This window comes from Diuraphis noxia, unplaced genomic scaffold (genome assembly GCF_037042655.1).
Source record: "Diuraphis noxia isolate RWA-SAM2 unplaced genomic scaffold, SU_Dnox_SAM2 contig0003, whole genome shotgun sequence".
Taxonomy (NCBI): domain Eukaryota; kingdom Metazoa; phylum Arthropoda; class Insecta; order Hemiptera; family Aphididae; genus Diuraphis; species Diuraphis noxia.
This window is the reverse complement of record NW_028301713.1, coordinates 78,381,313-78,405,757: the sequence shown is the minus strand read 5'-3', so window position 1 is coordinate 78,405,757 and position 24,445 is coordinate 78,381,313. Positions and strand designations below refer to the sequence as shown.

Here is a 24,445-nt window from a genome sequence, read left to right as displayed (position 1 = left end):
GCGGTGTTGGCGAAATGTTTCACCAGCACCGCCCGTTGATTTTTACGATTCCGGAGACACCGATGTCGTGCAAATTGCAAAATTAGTCACGTAAATTCATGCTAATTGCGTGCTAACTGTTGATGAAATAAAAGGTCAAAATTTTTTAATGGGCGGTGCTGGTGCAACGTACGTCTGAATAAGAACCATGTCAATTTTATTAAATAATACATTTTTAAACATTTATGATTAACTCTTATTGGTTACTTTTTGAATATTTGTACGAATTTTTTTTCAGAATTGTTATAAACAAGAAAACCCCCTACTAAAGATTAACATTTTTTAAACTGAGTTCAGTTGATATTTTTTTCCATATTAACTTTTAACTTATCGAGTTAATATTATAAATCTAATGAATCACTCGTTTAAAGCACATGTTTAAAATGTTAAATCAATTACTATTTAAAAAAAAATAAAATTATGTTGGTAATAGCAAAATTTAAGAATTATTGAGGCTCTTATCATTTTTCGAACAACTACCAAGTTCCGGTTTTTATCGCTAACCACGTCGGTCTTAGCCTAACTGTTTCGCTAACTATCAAAACATAAAAACATCGAGATAGATAAACAATATTGAAAAGATAAACTAAACAATATTGTTTATTTGTTAATTGTTTATCTAACTCGAATCAGTCGAATCTCGATGCATAAAACGAACACATTAATTTAAGGTGAACATTGTGTTAATACTTATTTACTTATTGATAATTTGTTATTTAATAAATAATGACAATTCTATTATAAACAATATAAACTAAAATATCCAAAATATTCCAAACGCTCAAGACTCAAGTATACAATAACTAAAAATGAATCCATTAACGTGAGTACAACGTTTTTAAACTATCGTTTCTTGGTTTCTTACATATTATACATTTATGCTTTACGTTTTATTTTCTAGTTATATATAAGATTTTATGTAGTCTATCCTACTCACTTACTAAACTATTGAACCATGAAAAGAACATAATTAATAAGGTGCCTACTTTTCGTAATTTTAAAAGTATTATAAAAAGAAATCATTCAGTCATTAAATTAATTGAATTAGAACTAATTTAATATCTGTTCATATGTTCGTTAATAACATTAAAAACAATATAGCTAGTTAAAAATAAAACATTACTACTAATTTTTTCATCAAAATCATGATGTGGATTGTGGATGACTGCTGTTAAATACTGCTTTAGTTCAATATGTTAACTTACCCCGGGTAAATAATGTAAAAAATCAAAAGTGATTGCTCTACCATTAATTTACCCAACTGGACAGATCCATAACACTATCTCCCCCAAGTTAACGGTTGTTTACAAATATTAAATATTTAGGCACTTTATAGTTTTATTCAAATACTTGCATTCAAAACTTTTAGTCTCATTAAGTCTTTCCTCCCTCCCAATATCCTTCTATGTTTTATAAAATTATAGTTACAATTTTTGATGCATTGAATCTTATTATCTGTAACTTTTATACTAGGCATGTCAAAACTTAAAATATTTCAAATTCAAGTATGTATTAATGTTTATGACGTAAATTAGCTTTACATATCATAGTACTCATAGGCGTAATCTAGTATTACACTTATGGTATTAATAATAGTATAACTATACACGCCATCTCTAAGTCTATACCTAAATTATTTGTTTGAAATTCAGGCTTACTGTTGCTGGGTATATTTGAAGTTTCAAACTTCAAAATAAAAATTATCATTCAAGTTAACACACAATATGTTAAGTAGTTTAACAATAATTGATTTGAAAACTATGTACCTAATATTTTAATTTATAACATTTTCTTTATAATATAATTTCAGGTCATACAATATTACTGATAGACAATAACTAAGTATGTTTTTTATTAAATAGTATCAATTTATATGGTTGCTGTTTGGTTTATTAAAAAATAAAATAAACCCTAAAAATATTTAATTGAAAAATTATTATATAGTTCTTATAACAAAATGTAAGTTTAAATTAAAAACTTAAAAATATGCAAAGTGTTATATTTTAATAAGAGTGATTTTAATTGTGTAAATAGTTTATTCTAATACGTGTATGAATTTACATATAAATCCATAAATACAACTTTATTATATGTTCATAAAATATATAATTTTTAGGTTCTGAGTGGAGCAAGGAATGTATTGATTTTACCAAGATGTGTGTGTTTTTTGTGTCTGTCATCTCGTTTTGGGGCTGTAAAAGTGCTTCGATTTTCAACTTCAATACCTCGTTTGATCAGAAAGTGAATCTATTTGGTACTTTGGGGGGTCAAAAGTAAAAAATTCTCAATATTTTTCTAAATAATCGGGATAAACAAACTTAAAATTAAAGGAAAAATGGGAAATTTTGCGCACAATCAGTTTTCGACATAATCGATTTTGGTTTTTGATGTAACATTTAAATAAATGAGCATAGGTGACATTTTCACCGAAAGTTAATAAAAGTATATTCTATCCACCATGCAATTTTCAAAAAATGTCAACTTAAGTTGAACTATTTATAGGCATATGCAATTTTCGATCATTATTAGTTTTTTTTAAATTAATATTGATAAAAATTTATTTGTTGGATAGAAAAGCTTGAAAATTTAATTCAAGACACCTAACCTATTGTTACAATAGCAGTTGAAAAATGAAATATATAGCCACAATTTTTTTTGTAAACATTCAAAGTTTAAATTTTGACAACACACGTAAAAATCACAAAAGTATACATATAATATTATTTTTTTCATTATCGCTGATAATTTCAGGACAACATGCAAATGATATTAATTCCACTTACCGACTACTGTAATAATCAGTGTCGGCCTGGTACTTAAAGGGCCCCGGATGCATTTCTTCAGAAGGGCCTCCAAATATGTTATTCAATAGAAATGATAAAAAATGCTTAGAAGTAGTGAAATATAATATTTTTAGTAATATTGGGGCCCCTCGACACAAATACGGCCGGGGGCCCCGGATGTGTTCGCGGACTAGCGGCCATGGCCACAATGGTAATAATAATGTATAATATATCCTTGACAGATAAACCGTCTGATATAATATCGTAGAATTCAAATTTAATTCCATCCATTACAGTAACCCACTTGTAATCTACTGTACAGCAGAGCGACATCCACGACTTACCCGCTTTTTTAATATAAATTTAAAATATTTTATTTATTACGATTGTCACATTTAAATGTATTATAATTTATAATTTATAACATCTGTTTTAATTCCGTACGAACATGTATGGAATGTTTGACTGATGATTCAAGTGTATATTGTAAGTAATTCTCCACTGAAAACCATTTGCCTAAGATATGTACAGCTGTTAAAACAGACCTAATAAAAATATATATACAAAAAATTTTCCACAGTATATTTCCTTTTCTCGTTATATATTTATCAAATTAATATTAAATAGTTTTACTTATGTATAAGTAAAAATATTCAGTATTTAAAATTATGTCTATTATCAACATTAATTAAATACTATTATTTTATGTAAGTACTGTTAAGTATTCATTGTATGCCTAAAGTTTATTTTTGTATTTTATTCTTTCAGAAATATGAGAAATGTGAAAAAACTTAGTGAACAAGAACTACAACGACTACCTAAAAGTTCATGGCATGATGAGTATAAGTCAAGTGCATGGATATTTGTTGGAGGATTACCTTATGACCTTTCTGAAGGCGATATTATGTCAATATTTTCTCAGTAATTAAATTTTGTTTGATTTACTTATCATATAAAATTATTGAATTGTTAATGAATTGTTTTTGATTTTAGGTATGGAGAAATCACTAACCTAAATTTGGTACGGGATAAAGACACTGGCAAACAAAAGGGATTTTGTTTTGTATGTTATGAAGACCAAAGAAGTACAATATTAGCAGTAGATAACTTCAATGGTACGCGTATACTAGGACGGATTTTACGTGTTGATCATGTTAAAGATTACAAACCTCCAAAAAATTCAGAACCTACTTGTAAAATTAAAACTGAAAAATTAGAAGATGATTTCCAAGTTAAAACTGAAATTAAAACAGAAGTGGAAATATCTTCGCCTCAATTTCGAAGAACAATTAGAACTCCAGAATTCAAACAAGAAGTCTGCACTCCAGAAATAAAAAGAGAAGTTTGTACTCCAGAAATAATTAGAAGTCCTGAATATGAAAGTAATAAAAAAAAAAAAAAAAATAAAGATAAGAAAAGGCACCATAGTGATCAAAGAGAAAGGTCTAGAGAAAAGTATAGAAAAAAACATAAAAGCGAACAAGATATATCTCGTGACAGAGAGAAAAGTAATAAACGATCTAGACATAGTCAAAGTCAAGAGAAGGATGTTAATAAAGATTCTAAAGCTAAATCATCAAAAAAGCACAGTAGTAGAGATAAATCATTTGAAAGGGATAGAAAGAAGTCCAAATATGATAGAAGAGAATATAATTACAAGGATTATGATAACAAGAGTAAAAGAAAAAATTGTGAAAAAGGTGATAATAATTATAAAAAATGAAAAAAGTTTAAAATTTTTATGTAAATATAATGTAAGTTTATGTCAAAACCAATACTTTTTAATTTAATAACTATATATTTATTTATTCTTTAATTTTCTTCAATGTTTTCAAAATTATTAGTTTCTTTTTCTTCCATTGTAGTTTGAATTATCAATGATCTTCTATTTGCTTGTGGAGTTGACCCACAATTGTCTTCTTTTTTCAAAATAGGTTTTTTCACATTAGCTTTTTTATGTAAGTAATTAAGTTCAAGAGTAGACTTCAATAAGTCAACTTTAGGGAGTTGCAACGACGCACTTCTAAGATCACTTTGGGATTTAGTTGCTGGTAGTAATTCTTTATCCAATGATGCCAAAGATCCGCGATGGTTAAATTTAATCATTAAGCTTAAACGTCTAGCCTCAGCTTCTAAATCAGACAAATCTTCTTTATTGTTTTCTTCGACCCCTTTAAGAGATTCTACTTCTGATGGTTCTAAATAAAAAAAAAAAAAATTATAAATAATATTCTTGTTAAATAATTAATACACACATGACACAAATACTATTCATTAAAATAGACAAAATTTACCAGATTTCTCAGTGTTAGTTTGATCTTCAAACTTGTGAAGCCACATACAATGTAATAAACCATATACAGTACCACTTAAAATTCCAAGTAATCCCATCAATCGAAAAGATTGTCTTGTTCCATAGGATCCAATTAAAAGCCCCCCAATAAAACTTCCACTTCCGCGACCTTAAACATTTTTAAACATTTTCAGTTTTGTTGATTGTGAAAAAAAAACAGTATAAATTACCAAGACTGAAGTGGGACATCCCAATGACACCAATAAGTGTTGCTAGAAGATTTTTAGGAGCAAGTAAAGCACAATATGTTGCAGCAGCTACCCACATTAAATGCACTGCCAAAGATTCAATTGCTTCAAAAGGAAACACCCACCATGGATCTCTGCAATAAAATATTGCGTACTATAAACTAATTATTTTATAAATAATCAATGTGACCTTACTCAATAAATGAATAACCCATTAATCTAGCTGCATGTGAAAAAAAGGCTATGACTATGATATTGACATGTCCAATTTTTTTTGATATTTTTTCTGCACCATACAAAAATGGAATACTACTAATTGTTGCCACAGACACTGTAATACCTATAAATTTGGTTTTATGATTTCAACTCTTTTTTTTTTTTTTATAAAACTCACCTAATAAATAATTAGAAGCACCCAGTTCTTTTAGGTACAAAAATAAATATGACTCAATAAATCCCCAACAATTTCCAAGCATGAACAAAAAAAAAATAAATGCAGTTACATGCGGCAATTTTAAAAGTCTTAGCATGTCCTTTAAGATGTGATCTGCAGGCATTTTAATGCCTACCGGCATCATTAGTAATGTTACCATTGACAAGACAAGGAGAATATCATAAGTATAGAATGCAGATGAATAATCCGTGTAACCTAATATTTTATAACATTCATTACATATTTTATACTTTAAATTTAAGTTGTTAATATTTATAATGATTAATAACAGTATAAATAATTTTATCTGTAGTTTACCTATATCACATTATTTGTATACCTTTTTTTAAACTCATAGAATCAATTAGCCAACCCGTGAGTGGAGAGAATAATGCCATGCCTACAGTTGAAAATAACCTTTCTCTCCCAAACTGTCCGCCATACCTCTGAATAAGGCTTAAAGCAATAGGATCCATTACTGTGACTGACGCTGCTAACATAGTGGTACCTATGAATCGTAGGCCGAAATAAATCCAAAACACTTTCTCGTTTGAGGGTTTGTACTCGGGTGGACATCGTTCAGGTCCTCCTGTCCTATATTAAAAAAAATATTCATTATCAAGTATAATATAATAAAAACAATGTTGGATGAGACACATAAGTTGTACAATGAGGAATCTCATGATACCAGTATTATACTTGAGGTTATTTTTGTATGGTGTATACTATATTAAAATATTTAAAATCCTGAGTACACTGCGTAAGTGTGAAGGGGAGTGTTAACGGGCTGATACCCGCTCTCGATTGTAGTATTATTAAATTATTAGTTGAAAAAAAAAATATTCATTTCAAAGTTTCAACTGTCGTTAACTAGTGAATACTATACGGGGTGATTTATGAAGTGTAAAACACTCATTATTTCAAAAAGTGTAAATGTTTTGAAAATATCATTTTACATAGCTTCAAGTCGTTTACAAAACAACGTTTTTATTAAAAAATTATATTTTTAACATTTTTTTATCCCTATAATTTTTTTAGTATTTTACTTTTATGAATGACAACTTGTAATTTTAATTAGATATTCCAAATCAGAATATTTTTCTAAGTAATTATATGTATAAAAATTGAATTTAGGGCAAGTAGTTTACGAGATATACATAGGTATTTAAAGTTTAGATGAGTAGCGGAGTAGAGTGGTACGGGGTTACCCCGCGACATAATTGTCCACTACTTCACTCATCTAAACTTTAAATATTTATAATTCATAAGTAGAGGTCGGATTTTTATGATTTTACATATTTGTTTCTAGTCTATGCAGTTAAGTGGGAGTGAGAAATCTTTACGATTCATGAAACACAGAATTCATAGGAAAAAATGTATTTTGCATAAAAAAGCACATTTTATGGGTTAGAGAATATTTGAGAATATTTTTGTAATATCTGCATATTATAATGAATATATTTCACGTATATCAGCACTTTGATAGGTAAATGTTCACTAAATAATTCTGTTTATAAATAATTAATTTCTGGGCTTTAATAAAAATTAATCTCCAGGTAATCCTTATCGATTGCGATAACACGTAGGTTGTTTCGTTAGCTAAAATAAATTTAAACTGAATTTTTTTTTAATATTAAAAGAATATTTTGCATATTTAAGGACATACAGCATTATATATCTGGTATTTTAAAAGAATATTAAGAGAATATGTTGCCTAATTTATGCAACATAAAAACATAATATTTTAAGGATTTTAAGAGAATATATACATCCGACATAAGCTACTTGCCTTAAATTCAATTTTTATGTATCGAAATACCTAGAAAAATATTCTGTTTTGGAATATCAAATTAAAACTACATGTTGTCATTCAAAAAAGTAAAAAACTTAAAAAATTATGGGGATAAAAAAATGTTAAAAATATAATTTTTTAATAAAAACATGGTTTTGTAAACGACTTGAAGCTATGTAAAATTATATTTTCAAAAACATTTACACTTTTGAAAATAATGAGTGTTGTACGCTCCATATGAATCACCCTGTAGGTATAAGGACGTAATTTCACATACCGGATCATCTAGCCTATAGTCAACATAAAAAAAAAAATAATGGGACATTAGGTGAAAATTCTGCTGTACAGTATAGATGTTGAGTGGGTCAGAAATGTGTTAAATTTGAATTTAACATTATATCATCGTTTACAAAATCGATTCTAGTCTGATACGGTGTGTTAGTCTAGAACATTTTATATTACCTATATTAATATATTATATATTGATTTTAGTAATAAATAATAACTAGGTAATAATATAATAGTAGGCTGAATTAAATTTTGTAAAAACACTGTATTTGCTTACCAATTTTCTTAAATTAATCAGTAATTTTTTTATTAAGTAAGTATATATAAGTAAGTATACACTACTTACATTTAACTATTCTAGCTTTAGCTATATAAATTAAACATTTTATAAATTTTTAAGTTTTACCAATCGAGGTATTGTCAAAATTTGAACTTTTAATGCTTATATAAAATAGGCATGCCCATGTGTCGTTAATATTTTTAAATAGCTTCAATAAAAACTTATGAGGAACCTTGTATTATGTTTTTAATCTTTTTGACTGAATGAATAATCACATAGTATCACAAACATTTTCAAATACCCCCTAATCCTCTAAAATTAATAGACTGGAAAAAAAAAAAAATGCAATTAATTTTCAATCCCCCTCCTCAACATTGAAAAATCATGCGTACGCCACTACATGCCTGTATATGTATAAGCCACATTGGAAATGTCATTTAAACGAACTAATCTATGTGTGGGTACTTATAATAATGCTGCAAAATAAACATCAAGCAATAATATCACTTTAGACAGGTATACCTGAAGATGCATTTTTGAAGCATACAATCCGCAGCGAGTTCTTTTAGTTTGTTATACGTTAAGTTTGTAGCCAGCACCCTGCCACCACAACGTAAATCATGATCGAGAAGTGCCGAAAAGTTTACTCCAGACGAAACCAACATATCCGACGAAAAGTGCTGACGGAAATCCGTTACTTGTTCATCTTGATCGAGTTCAGGTAGCTCCATTCCTGTATATAATACACGCCATTGACGTTTAATATAATCAGAACACAAAATATTATTGATAAATCGGCATCATGTTTTGAATACAATACATCAGATTTACCTTGGCCTGTCACCGGTTTCATCAAAATACCTACTGGCTACTGTGGTTTTTATATATAAATCTACGGGCTACAGTGTCGGCCTGGCAATGGCCCTGAACGTATCCAAGGGCCCGCGGCCGAATTTGTGTCGAGGGGCCCTGATATTACTAAAAATATATTTTACTGCTTATAAGCATTTTTTTATAATTAAATGAATTAACATTTTTGGGGGTCCTTCTGAAAAAACGCATCCCGCACCCTTTAAATACCAGACCGACACTGGTTCTAGGGAATTATTTTCAGGTCGTAACATTATAGTAGGTACTATATTATTATAAAATAATATATGTATAGATGTTACATGACGTATAGTTTGCAGTGGTGTACTGGCAAATATATTTATGGGCATACGCACTAATAAAATAGGTATAAGTAACCTAAAAATATTTTTCTTGCTCCGCTCGACAATTTTATCTCTCACTGCTCGAACAAAATTAATTAATCTCTAATACGTTTAGAACTTACAGATAACTAATATTAGGATCAAATTATATCATCGTATAGGTATAACGTTATTGCAATTGAATTAGTCTATAGTCTTAACATTATTTTATTAATTTTTTGATAATATAACAATAGAAGATAAAAAAAATCAACTCGAATTTCAAAAAAAAAATATTATATTAAATAATAATATTAATATTATACAATCTATAGAATTTTCCACAAAAATTTTTTGTATTCAATATTGGGTTCATCGGTACGTTCAATACCTTAAAATATCTACTTCAATAGATAAATAATTCGTTAATACATCATAACGAATAATGATTTTTTACTATGAACTATTAAATACATTTTCAATCTTATTTGGTTTTCTGGTTATTTTAGGAGCGTATGTCCGCAAGGCCGTAAAATAAGATTTTACATTGGCCGGTGTACGCCGAACATCGAAATTTACTGACGGGTATATGAGGCGTATACCCACGTATCCGTACCAATTGTCGATAGCCAACCTAAAGTTTAGGTTTAATTTTAACACGTACTGTTTAAGATATAAAACTTTTAGTTATTTTAAGGGTACCCAAAAAATTGTACAGTAAAAAAACAATTTATATTCTTTAATAATGAAATAGGACTATAGGAGATAATATTATAACTCGACGCGTCTACTGTCGACACCATAATATCATGTGCATAGGTACAATTCATGTTAATTTTTTCAATCTAAATCGGATCAGATGGACACTAGGCAGTGACGTATCTAAACTCTGAAACTGGGCCAATTTAATGAATGATGAAAGTGATGATGACATTTTTTTTTATGGGCGCTTGTGAATTGCGCCCACGTTGAGCAGGTGTTGAAATAGTATAGTAAATTGCGCCCATAGTACCTATCTAAAAAGGGCGCCCATCAGGGGGGGCAAGGGGGGGCATGTCACACCCATAGAAAAAATATTGTAATTGTAAAGTTGTTGAAATTGTCCGGATACCGGCCATTGCAATAGGTAGGTAATTAACGCAAATAAGAATAAGAATATTAGTAGGTAAACTAGGTATGTAACCATAATTTTTGATAAGTAGTTACTTCTAATTACTAATTAGTAATAGTATCTTGTACAGTTGTACCTACCTAATGTTTCAGTTGGATTCATAAGGCCTGGGTGCATGTCCAACACTACAAACACGGTGGCTTCTTTTTTGCTAGACGTATCGTTGATGTTGTTAAATCCGGCCCCAATATTGGCGATTTCTTTTACTGTTTCATTATTCAATAAAACGCCCATTCTTACTTTATTCTTCTTTGGTTCTGGTTTCTTTAAACTGTGAAATATCAATTGACAGATATAATCAGAACCGTTGTTAGTTTATTTTTATTCGTTAGGTATAGGTAGTTAAATTTGTACAGCTTTACCGTATTTACCCATAGGTATATTATTTATAATAACACAGTATATATTACACTAAACCATAATTTATACATTGATACCTACTTTAATTTATAATGTAAATTCTTCAAAAAAAAAAAAAAAAAAGATTTATATTACGTACTCAAATAATTACTTATTATAATATGTTTGTACAATAATATAATTTACGTTTTTATGTTTATAGCCTTATAGGCATATCGCAAATTATTTTATACTTATTTATCTAGGTTCTACTTCAGTTCTCAGCAATATAATTATTAGATGACCGATACTCACGTTTGTTTAGTCGCATTTTTAGCTTGTTTAGTTTTTTCGTAAATGAAATATAAATCCGGGTCGTCTATTCCTGGTTGGTGATTGTTAACAGGTGGTACTATACAATTTGGAAGTTGTTGCTGAAAAGTAAAAACTACAAAGTAAACAAATAATTGATTTGTACTTGAAGCTTTCTTCATTTACTAGTACATATGTAGAAGTAGAACCATAGAGATTTTTATTCTACTATACTCTAATTTTGATCTATTAAGTTTAAAGAAAAATTACAACTTACGTAGTTACATCTACTACACAGTTGTCAGTATATCAGTATATTACCTTTACCAATCTACTAGCTGTTTTCTATAAATGTCAGTAATATAGCCTCATTTGTAAATTTAAATGTTCAGTTAAGAGGTTACCTAATAATGTTAAATATTAACATATATTTCAATACTTGTTGAGGATTTGTAAGTCCAGTGATAAAAGTCGGCGGTCTAACAGCAATACTTTGTTCAATTTTTGTAACCCCTTTATTTTCATCACGTGGTACAGTGTAATCTCTCAACAAACAATGATCATCACATTCATCTAATACTAAATTGATTTCTTCGGCTTCTGGACATTCTCTGCTTGGACAAGGACTCCACCAAACCTAGTACAAAATTTGCTCATAAAAATACAACTTTCAACTCTTATTTGGTATATTCAGTATAGGTATTGTGCATTAAAAACATATTACCATGACCTATATCCTTAAGGAGAAATGACTTAAGTTTAATACATGGTATCTTGAGAAAAATACACTTTTGTGTTAGGTAATGTTTGACAGTCCTTAACTTCGGTCTCCATAAATAATTTATTTTATTGCAAAATACATATTTTCTTTAGATAATATACCTAATTGATGAATTCAAAAGAACAATACCTATGTATACATTTTAATTTTAAATTCTTGTTTACCAACATATTTTAATTTCTGTTAAGTAATAATTATTTCCCACTTTTTGCTTAGCAAATAGAATTATTTTAATAATATTATTATTCTAATATGGCAATGTTGTAAATACAATGACAACAAACGATAGGTTGTTGGTAAATTTCAGCAAAAATGCAAGGTCCAAAACATTATAGATTTATAAACAAAAATGGATTATGAGGACATTTAAAAATTTAAGATAAAACACTAGAGATAGAAAAATATAGAAGATACTACTAAGATTACTACTTATAATCTACTAAGTAATCCCAAGTTACCACCAATTATTTTTCTGGTGATCCTATTTTTTTGTTATAAGAAATTAAGAACTGAAAGGATATAGGACATAGGATGTATTACCATAAACATGTTTTATGGTATGCCTTAATGAATTTATTTTTTTATTCATTTATTTTACTAGATTTATCTTTACTTAGATTGTTATCAGAACAGTGTTCAATATTTGACAGCGGATATCTAAATTGTATGTCTCCATATGGTATTTTATACTACCTAATGTCTATTAATCACTATATTTTTATTGTTTATGTACATTTATTTATATCTAAAATAATGACCGCGAGGTCAAAGAGTACTGTACAAATATATAAAAAGAATAATATACATAATCTAAATATGCATAAGCAGGTATCAAATTCTTTAACTAATAAGGCTATTAATGAAAAAGAAATTTAAATCGAATAAATGTTCAATATGTTGGTACCTATATGTGTATAACCAAGGCAATTCACTATCTTAAATCATAATACTTTCAAATTTCCAACTTAAATTTATTTTTTTATAGATTTATTTACTTGTACATAAATAATGAATACTAATAATAGGAATGTTTGTTTTATTTCTAATTTAGGAAAGTTATAACTTACAATTATTGAACATAACATTCAATGGTATAATGTATTTATTTTTTAAAGCACAATATCCACAGTTCAAAAGATTTTAATTTTTAATTACATCAACTTTTCCAGATTCTGGATGTCTCATTACATATGCTGATGGTATTGCTCCAGGTGTTTCCATTTGAGGTATTAATATCAATGAATGATGAAATATAGCATTTAATGCCAGTGATATAAATAAAACTGGTTTATAATGACCAAATTTATCTACCAGAAATCCTAAATCCATGTTTTATAAAAAACAACTATTATAATAAATTATTATGAACAATTTTAAAATGTATAATTCATTAGGTGCATAATATTTAACGTTTGGTATGATTATAAGTACCTGAAACAGGTGGAGCTAAAAACGTAGTCAATGGCAATGCCAGATAAACAATCGCAATTTCTTCTACAGACAAACCAATACTTTGCATGTGAATAGTTAAATATGGAATTAATGACGAAGTAGCTATAAAGTAAATATTATGTACAGAAATAAAATAATTTAAACAAATAATTTACATACATACAATATAATTTCATATTATTATATTTGGCTAATCTAGACTTACCTCCATACATTAGAAATAAAGTAATTTTTAACATAATAAGATTATAATTAATATTACACTTTTTACAAAATCTCTGTATTGGACCATCTTCAGTTTCTATTTTCCCAGACATTTTTTCGAACCTGAAGACTTTGTTAGAATGAGTGAGTACTGATGTCTTATAAATAAGGATGGATGATTTTTGAGGAAAAACATGAACATATTTAAAATAGCTTATCTTTTATGATTTACCATTTTATATAGGTACATGCTAATATGCTATTGTTTCATTGTTTGTTTTTACATAAACTATGATATCATGATTTACAATATACTGAAGTTAATTAAGATAACTAAAATGAAGTCTAATAAATGAGCCGTTTATTTTGATAATACATTTAATGTAAACATTGTATGTATAATAAAACAACTATGGTTTCATAGTTACAATAATTAAATTAGTTATACATAACACATCTTATTATGCTCCATTCTTTAATTTATTGACCAAACCGCTTAAGGAATAATTACTGCTTGGATTAGTTAAAGCAACAAATTGTTGTGCAACTTCTTCAGCAACCTGAAATAAAACACAATATTCATTTTATGATTATAAAATCAACATGTTTTGAACAGCAATATTTTTCCTACTCAAATTTGATTATTTTATGACAAGAAATATACTAAGAATTGGTAAATAAATTAAATAATTGTATAACATAAATATTAAAATTGCTTAATTTACTTTCACTTGTGCTTCAAAAGTGGAAGCTCCCAAATGAGGAGTGGCAATAACTTTTGGATGTGAAATAAGAGTTTTAAGTTCAGAACTTTTTGGTGGTTCTTCTGTCAAAACATCCAATCCGGCACCCCCACATTTTTCATTCTATTTATTTAACAAAACATTAATATCAATTACAAAATTAAAACTATAAATAGTATTATTATACTCACATTCAAAGCTCTTAGAAGCGCAGCTTCATCCACAATACCACCTCTGGCTACATTAATAATCTTTACTCCCTTTTTACATTTATTGAATACATCATCATTGATCAGATCTAGTTTGAAAAAAAAAAATGTTTTTTTTATGTAGTTTAAGTAATAGTTCAATGGTTTTTAATATTACTCACTTCTTGTTTGTTCAATCAAAGGTGTGTGTATGGTAATATAATCAGCAATAGGCCAGATCTGTTCTAAAGTTAATAATTCCACTCCAAATTTTGCTGCCGCTTCTTTATTGATAAATGGATCATATCCTACAGTCTAAACATAAAAAATACCACAAATTCTTAATTAGTTAATTTTAAAAATTATTATTGTTCATTATTGATATACCTTCATACCAAATGCTTGCATTCTATAAGCCACTTCGCGACCAATTCTACCTAAACCAAGTATACCAATAGTTTTCTCTTTGATTTCAGTTCCCATGTAGAGCTTTCTATCCCATCTTCCTTCTTTTAAAGATTGACATCCTTGAGGTACATTTCTAAATGTAAAATTTTAGTATGATCATTTCTTGACTAATGTTAACATTAGCTGAATAATGCAGAAATTATCCAATTATTAATATTCTCAGTAACATCTATATCATACAGTGCCCCATATCTTAGTATACGTGTTATCATACCTTAACCATGAAACTAATTGTAATTTAAATTTAAATTTGTTAGTGAATATTTTAAAACAAAATCAGATTAATGTTGTAAAGTATAATTTTTAAATATTATATAAATGTATTAATGTGTTAAAGATGTTTAAAAATATAAAAATAAATAAGCTAACATATGAATCAACTTAAAATATAAAGACCATGTTTTAGATTTTTAATCAGTTGCTAAGTCAATTTTAAAATAAGGTACCATGAAATTTAAAGAATATAATGATAACTACTTTACTGATGTTATTTTATTGTCATACATTAATACTTTTATATAATATATTATAACCTTACATGTTTTAAGTAAAAGCTAGTTTAAAATATTATCAGATATCATTTAAAAAAAGTTGAATTCTACATCTTTTTTTTTTTTGAATATAGATTACTATAATAGATCAATATTATCTAACAACAACTAACATTAATAAACTAATGCCAAATTTCCCATAGCCTAGAATATGTAATACTATATTTTGAATAGAAATAACTGATTTAAATGTTAGATATGAAATAAACAGTATAAACTTAAAAATAAATAAATATTTTCAAATATAATTTAAGATTTAAACTTACCGAGCCAAAGACAATATTAACGTACATGTCAGTTCACAAGCGCTATTTGAGTTTCCACCAGGTGTACTATAATAAAAAAGATTAAGTTAGAACTAAAATTATTACATACGGCATAATAACAATTTAAATTTGATTACATGATGAGATTTTTCAAAAATGTAAATATTAATATAATTTAAGCAGCAATAGGACAACTTTATACAATCTCCCTCTTACCGCTATAAGTGTACACAAGTTCTAAATTGTAATTATTACTAATTTATAATGCATGCTTTTATTATTCAATCTTTTTTAAAATTTTTTTAGAAAAATGAATTTTCTGATTTAAATTACTAATTGTTGATTTTTTACTTAATAATAACACAAACAAATCTAAAATACATTATTAAACAGAAGTAATATATAATTATTAAAATTGAACCACTTTAAAAATCTTTTAAAAAGATACATTTAAAGCATATTTTGATTTTTATACTAAGGGGATTCGATACCTTGATTTTCTGTTTTGTCTAACACATGTGTGACTTTGGATTTTAGACGTGTTTTTTACTACCAACGTACCAACTGTAGAAATGAAACGATAAGAATTCTAAAAGTCAATTTGAATTTATTTAAAAGACTAATTGAGATCGACATTCCTACATTTTTGATTTTATCCTCCTCAAATTCTTAAAAAATAATACATTAAAAACAAGTAATAAAAATATTGTTATATTTCAATTTTAGGAGAATTAAAATAAAATTAAAGAGGAAGTCAATTTCAAGTAGGCTTGTCAAGCCTGGCTTGATGACAAATTCAAATCTGTTTTTAGATTTAGAATTCTTATTGCTTCACTATATCAATTTTGGTATGTTTGGAAAGGAAAAGAACACATCTAAAACATCCTATGTAGCATGTATATTTGAGAAGGACAGGAAATCATGCCATCAAATTCTCTCAATAATTTATACCAGCTGAAAACGTGCACTTCATAGTCCATTAAAAATCATACCTCTTATATGCATCAAAATCTGTGTTCAATTCGTTTCCTGTGATTATGCTAGCAGTATATTTTTATACATATAGATAGATAATGCTTAAAATATAAGCTGTATTAATCGTTGATGACGGCCGATGGGTTAAAGTGACAAAAAATAAGATTGTTGAATAATTGTGTGTGTGTATATATATATATAAAAGTGGCGTATCTAAAGGGGTAATATAGGGTGATAGATCCCCCCCTGGTCTCTTATTGAACTACCCCCTCCCTTTAATAAAATCAAATGTTAGCTAACGTATTTCCCCCCTTGACAAAATCCAAAATACGTCACTGATAAATAAATATGTTCCTTGTGGTGGGGCGCAGTCATATGCCCAACTGCGGAAATTCTTTGAGTGTACGTACCGGCCGGTGTTTCTAGCACTCAAATGGGCGACCGCCCGGATTTAGAGCAACAAATCCTTGCCACACATTCATTACGTGTTCCAAACCAACCGTTTCCCCCAACAAACAGCTAATAAGTGGCAAAAACTAATTAAAATTTAGGGAGGCGGCAAAACAAAAATATTCAATACCTATCTCTTAAAAATTTTTCGATGTGCTAGCATAATATACAGGGTGATTCTTTTATCAAACAACACTCATTATTCCAAAAACTATTGACTTTTTCAAAATTTTAGAACCATCTTATTCTAGAACTATATATTTTTTAAATATTTTCACCCTTATATTTATCAGGTTAACCATTATCAACTTTTGATTTTCAAATGACAACATATACTTAAAATTTCATAAAGTAAAAAGGCTATTTTTTCAATGAATTTTCACGTTTAAATTTTCATTTTTCGTTAATCTGTTTTACGTTTACAAGATATAGCCTCCCAAAGTTGGGTAGTGTTTGTGTGTTATAGGTGTATGTTAGGTGGTATTTACACACAAAGTGTTTTTTGATAAAAGAATCACCTTGTATACCTACTAAGTACTAATAACAACCTTGTTATAAAAAAAACATAAAAGTTGGAATAAATAATGAATAACAGATATAAATTATAATAATTAATAATAGGTACAATTTATCAAATAAAAATAGAAAATATAATTTACTTTGTGATATTATAACAGTTAAACAGTGTCTACCAAAATTTTTTTTTAACCATTACCTAATCTAAAATGCATTTCCAAAAAAGCGGGTAAGTCGTGGATGTCGCTCTGCTGTACAGTAGGTTACTGTAATGGATGGGATTAAATTTGAATGCAATGATAGGTATCATTGTATACGAAAAACGATTCTGAACGGAGATGATTTGTCAGTCTAGGATATATTATATTTAAATATTGTCATATATTCTATTTTGAAACAAATATTTTATTTTTCAATTAAGACGCATTTTGCATAAGACATGGTTAATCAATTAATGTAGTTATCATAATTCATAATACCTTATATATACGAATACCTGGTTTGAAGATAAATCGTTATCATTACGCGATTTCATAAAAATTTAAAACTTGAACGCTAAAACATTTTTCCTATAATGACGCTTCAAATTTTCTCTATAGCTATTTGAAGCAAAACTTGTGGAAAACTTGGTGTTAAATTTTATAACCTTAGATATAAATACAAATAATATTATATGAATTTTGAACTACAAAATAATTTACAAATATTCATGGTTTTGACGAATTTTTGTCAATATTTGAAATTCAAATGCTAATAAAAATTTAATTTGAAATTCCGGTGGACTTTTTTTTGTGATAAAGATTGAAAAATTTGTAAGGAATCTTTCATTAAATTTTCAAATTTAAGATTTAAAAAGAAAATTTTTTATGGATTTCTAGCTTATAATAATTTGCGAATTTACGTGATTTTTACGTATATGTTGTCAAAATTAAAATTTAAATGCTTGTAAAAAAAAATGTGACTATACATTTCTTGTATTTTTCAACTGCTATTGTAAAAATATTTTAGGAGCCTTGTATTAAATTTTCAAATCTTAGAATTAAAAAGAAAAACTTTTATGAATTTCTATCTAAGATAATTTGAACATTGCCGTAATTTTTATGTATTTAGTCAAAATTTGAACTATAAGTGCTTATAAAAAAAATGTGTGACTATATATTTCTTTTATTTTTCAAATGCTATTGTAAAACTATTTTAGGAGCTTTGTATTAAATTTTCAAATCTTAGGTATAAAAGGAAAATTTTTTATGAATTTCTAGGATAAAATAATTTACGAATTTTTGTGATTTTTACGTATGTTGTCAAAATTAAAATTTGAATACATGTAAAAAAAAAATTGTGGCTATACATTTATTTTATTTTTCAACTGCTATTGTAAAAATATATTATGAGCCTTGTATTAAATTCTCAAATCTTAGAATTAAAAAGAAAAACTTTTATGAATTTCTATCTAAGATAATTTGAACATTGCCGTAATTTTTATGTATTTAGTCAAAATTTGAACTGTAAAATCTTATAAAAAAAATTGGTGGTAATTTATGCATGGTAAATTAAATCATGTAAAGAAAATGCCAATCTTAATAATTGGTAAAATTTTCAAGTATCTAGGACTCATACTTTTTGAATAATAACAAATATTTAAAATCGTTTGAGGATAAATCGTTATCGTTACGCTATTTCGTAAAAATTTAAAATTCAAACGCACTTAAAATTTTTTCTATAATGATACTTCGAGTTTTCTCTATAGCTACTTGAAGCAATACTTATGGAGAACTTAGTGTTGTATTTTTAATCCTTAGTTATAAACGCAAAAAATTTTATGATTTTTCAGCTTCAAAATTACTTGCAAATTTTCGCGTTTTCGACAGATTTCGTAAAATTTTGAACTATAAAAGCTTATTAAAAAAAATTGTGACTTACGATTTTTAATTTTTTTTAGCTACAATAAGAAAAACTCATAAGGAACCTTGTATTAAATTTTTAAGTTTTTTTGGTCGTCCAACATTTTTTTACCGATACTTCAAAAAAAAATTCTCAAAAAAAGTGTAAATTTCAGTGGTCTATAAATAACTCAAAAAAAGTCAAAAATTTTTGAAAATTAAACTGTATATAGAGAACACTAACATAAACAGTTGGTGAAAATTTCAAGTATTTAAAGTGATTATTTTTTGAATTACAACCATATAAAAAAATCGATTTGGTCGAAAACTGATTTTGCGTAAAAATTCGCGTTTTTCTGTCATTTTTTTTTTGTTTTTCTCGATTTTTTTGAAAACTGTTGGAAAATGTTTACTTTTGACCTCTATGATGCACCAAGGATCTTCAATTTTACATCGGAAACCACCCCCAAAGTTTGAAATCGAAGCATTATTTCGACTAGTTATGCTGTACACAGACACAAAAAAAAAAAAAAAAAACACACATCATTGTAAAATCAATACATTCATCACTTCGTTCAGAATCTAAAACTAATACCTCTTTTTTCTATCAAATTTATATTTATTATTTATTGTTTTATTTTCATTTAACCATAAAAAAAGTATAAATATTTTCATACCAAATGTTCAAGTATTGATGAAGGGGGGAATTTCCCCTCCGGCTCCCCTAATTGCGTCTATATAGCAGCTAATGTCCATAGTTGCCGGACTTATGATTGATGAAATAAAAATAAATAAATAAATATAATGTAGTGATTTTAGTTATTATTATTTATTTCTATTTTTTATATATTATGTGTTATCACCGTGCGCCATGCGGACCATTACGAAAATGGAGATAGTTTTTTATTATATTAATATCTGGTAATCGTAATTGTAATAGCAGTTAGTCTATCTATCACCATTCACCAATTTTAAAGCGTGCAGTATGTTTTAATATAGTCATTATGTTTAAATGCTGTCATTGTTTTTTTTTTTCAAATTAACATCCTGGCGTTCGACTGTTCGATGCGGATCGAATGATGAATGGTAACCATTGTAACCATTATATTATCACCAAGTTAACAACAGTTAATCGAATATCTCAATGTTTTTCCATCACCTACTGACCTACTGGCTACAATAAGAATTGATTGATATTCCGTTTAAATAGAAACTAAATTTCGTAATAATATTAAGATATTATTATAATATAAATTATAAAAATTTCGCTGTTATTGCACAATGCCACAATGTAAATGTTGACGCCAGGCAGTAACGCACACCGCCCCTGACGACGACGACACACACAGCAGTATTGCAGCAAACGTAGTAATGCTGGTGGGTTCAGGGGTTGTAAAGATGTGGGTGAGCGCACGGCAAGCAAAATGCGTCGCCAAGTAACAATACGGCAAGATGTATACTTCTAATAACTAATTAAATAATTAATTTGTTGGACTTTACTATTTTGATGGCTCATCTGCACGCCGAGTACTTGCGTTAACAAAATAAATCATGAAAATCGATCCAGTAGAACTTCAGATATAACTGTCATAAGGAATCGCCTCACGTTTTAATTACATTAAATTAAATATAAAGATTTCAAAAGTGATAATTTTATTGGTAATCAAATACTGAACAAATATTAATAAGAATGTAATAGATTGTTATTAATAAAAATTAACACTTCAATTGGGCACATTAAACACTTAAGATATGTTGAAACTTTAAATTATATTTTTATCTACCAAAGGCCAAATCATGATATTTCATTAACATGCATCTGCTATAATCTTTTTAATTACTTAATTTAAATTCTCGAAAAAAATCACAACAATTTACATCAGAAATATAACTTCATTTTATCTGAAATTAGATATGAATTATTAACAATATTAACCACTTAAAAATATACTATTGAGATTATTAAATATGTTTATATGTAATAACTTGTAAGCATATTTGTGTAACTAATTTAAGTGGTATAAATTATGTCAATAGCTGATTAATTCTAATTTTCAATCTTTTTTGAATAAAGAAATAAAATGATTATGATATTGATATAGGTAATGTAAGAAATCTGTAGTCTGTAAAACCATCAAGGTACATGTAACTAGGTGGGGAAAACTAAATTTTGGTGAATTCATAATTAAACTTCACTGTTATAGATAATTTTAATGTATTTAGCTTGATTGACCAGTACTACTCCTATCCAGTAATTAACATATAAAATAAAATAAGACTACTGTTTGCCAATTTTGTTACTTAACCAATAAAATAAACAATTTCACTTAACCATTTATATAAACAAATAGTTTTAAAAACTATTAAAAATAACTAGATACAAAGCAGATCTGTAGAACCATAATATTATATATAACATTTTTTATTTATATACCTAATACAAATTCACGGAATTAATTATAAAACTTTTATGCATTATCAGAATATTAGAATATTGATAATCCTGATTTAGTCATCACTAAAACTACTGTGCCTTGGTAAAAAGTAATTAGTAATTACTATAAAAACTGTTATATTCTTAACACCATCGATACCAGACACCAGTATCAACGTTTTAAGTACCATAAGCCCCAAAATAACTAGTCCATTATTAGTTACTAGTTGAATGCATTAACCATAGTTATTTCCAAAACCAGAATTGGGTGTAACTATTGCAATTATTGAAAATGCTATAGTTTATTATAAATATAACCAAAAGGCAAAAATATAGTATGTATACCAAAAGAAATGTATTTAATAAATCTAATTCTTGAAAGAAAAAAAATTATATCCTTTGTTATTGGTTCATTAACCAATTTTTATAGAATTATATTAAATTCTCTTAAAATTTAAAAATTAGATATTACTGATGATTGTACCTTGGTGTTTTAAATTTACTAATTGGTGTCAACTTAATATGATAAATTAATATTCACTCAGTGAAAAAAAATTATATTAAGGTTATACAACTTTGAACTTACTTAAGGACTAGTATTCCAGCATTAGTTGCAGAGTCTAAATCAATATTGTCAACACCTGTTCCGGCTCTTCCGATAACTTTAAGACCATACTGAGCTCCAGCTTCAATTACTGCCTTGGTTACTTTTGTATCTGAACGAACAACTAATCCATCATACAATCCAGCCTGAGGAAATTTGACTCAAATTATTTTCCAAACCTCAAGTTTTTTTCATACTAATTTTTATATTTAAAAACATTCTAAACTACTTTAAACTTGAGTCAATTACAAATTATATATGCAAATAAATATTATACATAAATTGTATTAATTATAATATGGCTAACTGTAAACTCAGTCCAGTGAGAGATCATACCGATTCTGTCTCAACCCCACTCATCGCCTTGTTTTTGAAACCAGTTTTACTATGAAGTTACTATGTCTAGAGGAGAATATACAAAAAACAGATTTTTGTTGGTCTACGGTGTGTTGTATTACTGGTCAGAGTATAAGAAGGCACTATTAGCTGATGCATATTGTCATCAGTTTGAGCTGGGCCCATAGAAAGACCACCATACCAAATACACAGAAAGCAACAGAAACCCACTGCACAGTAAACTTAACTATAGTACACAAACACAACACACAAGTCTAAACCAGAGTATCTCAAACCTTTTTTTTTAGCACCACCAGGCACTAATGAATAAGACAAAGATAATTTATTTAATATTTACCACTAATGACTAAAAATAGAACTATTACAAATTTCAATATATTTATTTCAAAATGATAAGGCAGTGAAATAATACTTTTTAACTTTATCTATATATTCTACAATCTCCAGCATAATTCGAGAAAATAATATACTTTTATCAAATAAAACTACCCAGGGGTTAAAAAAATAGAAAAAATAATTTTTAAACACTTATACAATACCCATACCATTATACTAATATATTGCATTTATCAATATAATATGCAGTATGCACATTATATAATAGAAGACAAGTTTATTTTATATTTATATCAAAGAACAAATTATTAAACTTATGCTTATGCCAAATTCCGTGGAGAACTGATTATATATAATGGACCATTACTCAAATGATCATCGGTATTAATTTATTAAATTTTTAGTAATTGCTTATAATAACATGCAACCAGGAATTATATTAGATTATGTAGAATAGTTATTATTGAGGTATAAATTTTAATATAGAAGTTAAAACATTACCTTTAACTCTGCTATAAGAGCATCAGTTGGCAATTTGTATTTTGATTGAACTTCAATACCATTTTTTTCAAGAAGTGTAGCACAAGCAGGATCACAAGCATCGCTGATGAGTACCTTTTTTATGGAGACACGTGGACTGGACATGTTTACAGATGAATAATGAGTGTATGAGACAAGATTGTCGTACTGAATGTACTGTTGCTCAGTGTTAACTGTTTAGTGTAATGGTGTTCACTCTTCAATGTTGCTCTCTCACAAGACTGAACAATAGTGGTTGAACTGGTTTTGAACGTCGCGAGTGGCGTGTGGTTATAACCACTGCAGACGGCAATTTCAATTGGACATTGGTATGTCTTAATTTTTATCGAAGTATATTACTATTAGACATTAGTATGTTAATTAATATATTGTAGGTACTAATTATTATTTGCTAATTTTAGATTTTAACTCGTTTTTTTTTTTATAATTATTAATCACTTTTGATAAACATAATCTTTTTTCCTATTGGTTTGGTCTTTGACCCAAGTGTAATAGTTATTTTACTACGATGCATATTCAATATATATAC

The 24,445-nt window shown here is 27.5% G+C and overlaps 3 protein-coding genes across 3 annotated transcripts; 1 reads left to right on the top strand and 2 right to left on the bottom strand.

The window, feature by feature from the left end:
- The first annotated feature begins 578 nt into the window (after window positions 1-578).
- Window positions 579-5,342, top strand: LOC107167874 (RNA-binding motif protein, X-linked 2-like). Its single transcript, XM_015517082.2, has 4 exons — window positions 579-862; window positions 3,591-3,743; window positions 3,816-4,576; window positions 5,310-5,342. The coding sequence occupies exons 1-3, from the start codon at window positions 849-851 to the stop codon at window positions 4,543-4,545; spliced, it is 897 nt and encodes a 298-aa protein (XP_015372568.2). The 5' UTR covers window positions 579-848; the 3' UTR covers window positions 4,546-4,576; window positions 5,310-5,342.
- LOC107167871 (uncharacterized) lies at window positions 4,552-13,865 on the bottom strand. The gene is made up of 13 exons (XM_015517079.2): window positions 13,610-13,865; window positions 13,384-13,506; window positions 13,108-13,271; window positions 11,611-11,808; window positions 11,175-11,293; window positions 10,601-10,791; window positions 8,679-8,889; window positions 6,137-6,390; window positions 5,758-6,012; window positions 5,559-5,703; window positions 5,346-5,497; window positions 5,117-5,284; window positions 4,552-5,020 (listed from the first exon to the last, which is right to left on the bottom strand). Exons 1-13 carry the CDS (start codon window positions 13,719-13,721, stop codon window positions 4,635-4,637), a joined length of 2,478 nt encoding a protein of 825 aa, XP_015372565.1. The 5' UTR covers window positions 13,722-13,865; the 3' UTR covers window positions 4,552-4,634.
- An 82-nt stretch (window positions 13,866-13,947) lies between these two features.
- On the bottom strand, window positions 13,948-24,165 carry LOC107167873 (D-3-phosphoglycerate dehydrogenase). The gene is made up of 8 exons (XM_015517081.2): window positions 23,878-24,165; window positions 22,666-22,829; window positions 15,825-15,890; window positions 14,927-15,080; window positions 14,722-14,854; window positions 14,543-14,649; window positions 14,334-14,474; window positions 13,948-14,168 (listed from the first exon to the last, which is right to left on the bottom strand). Exons 1-8 carry the CDS (start codon window positions 24,019-24,021, stop codon window positions 14,070-14,072), a joined length of 1,008 nt encoding a protein of 335 aa, XP_015372567.1. The 5' UTR covers window positions 24,022-24,165; the 3' UTR covers window positions 13,948-14,069.
- Window positions 24,166-24,445: the final 280 nt, after the last annotated feature.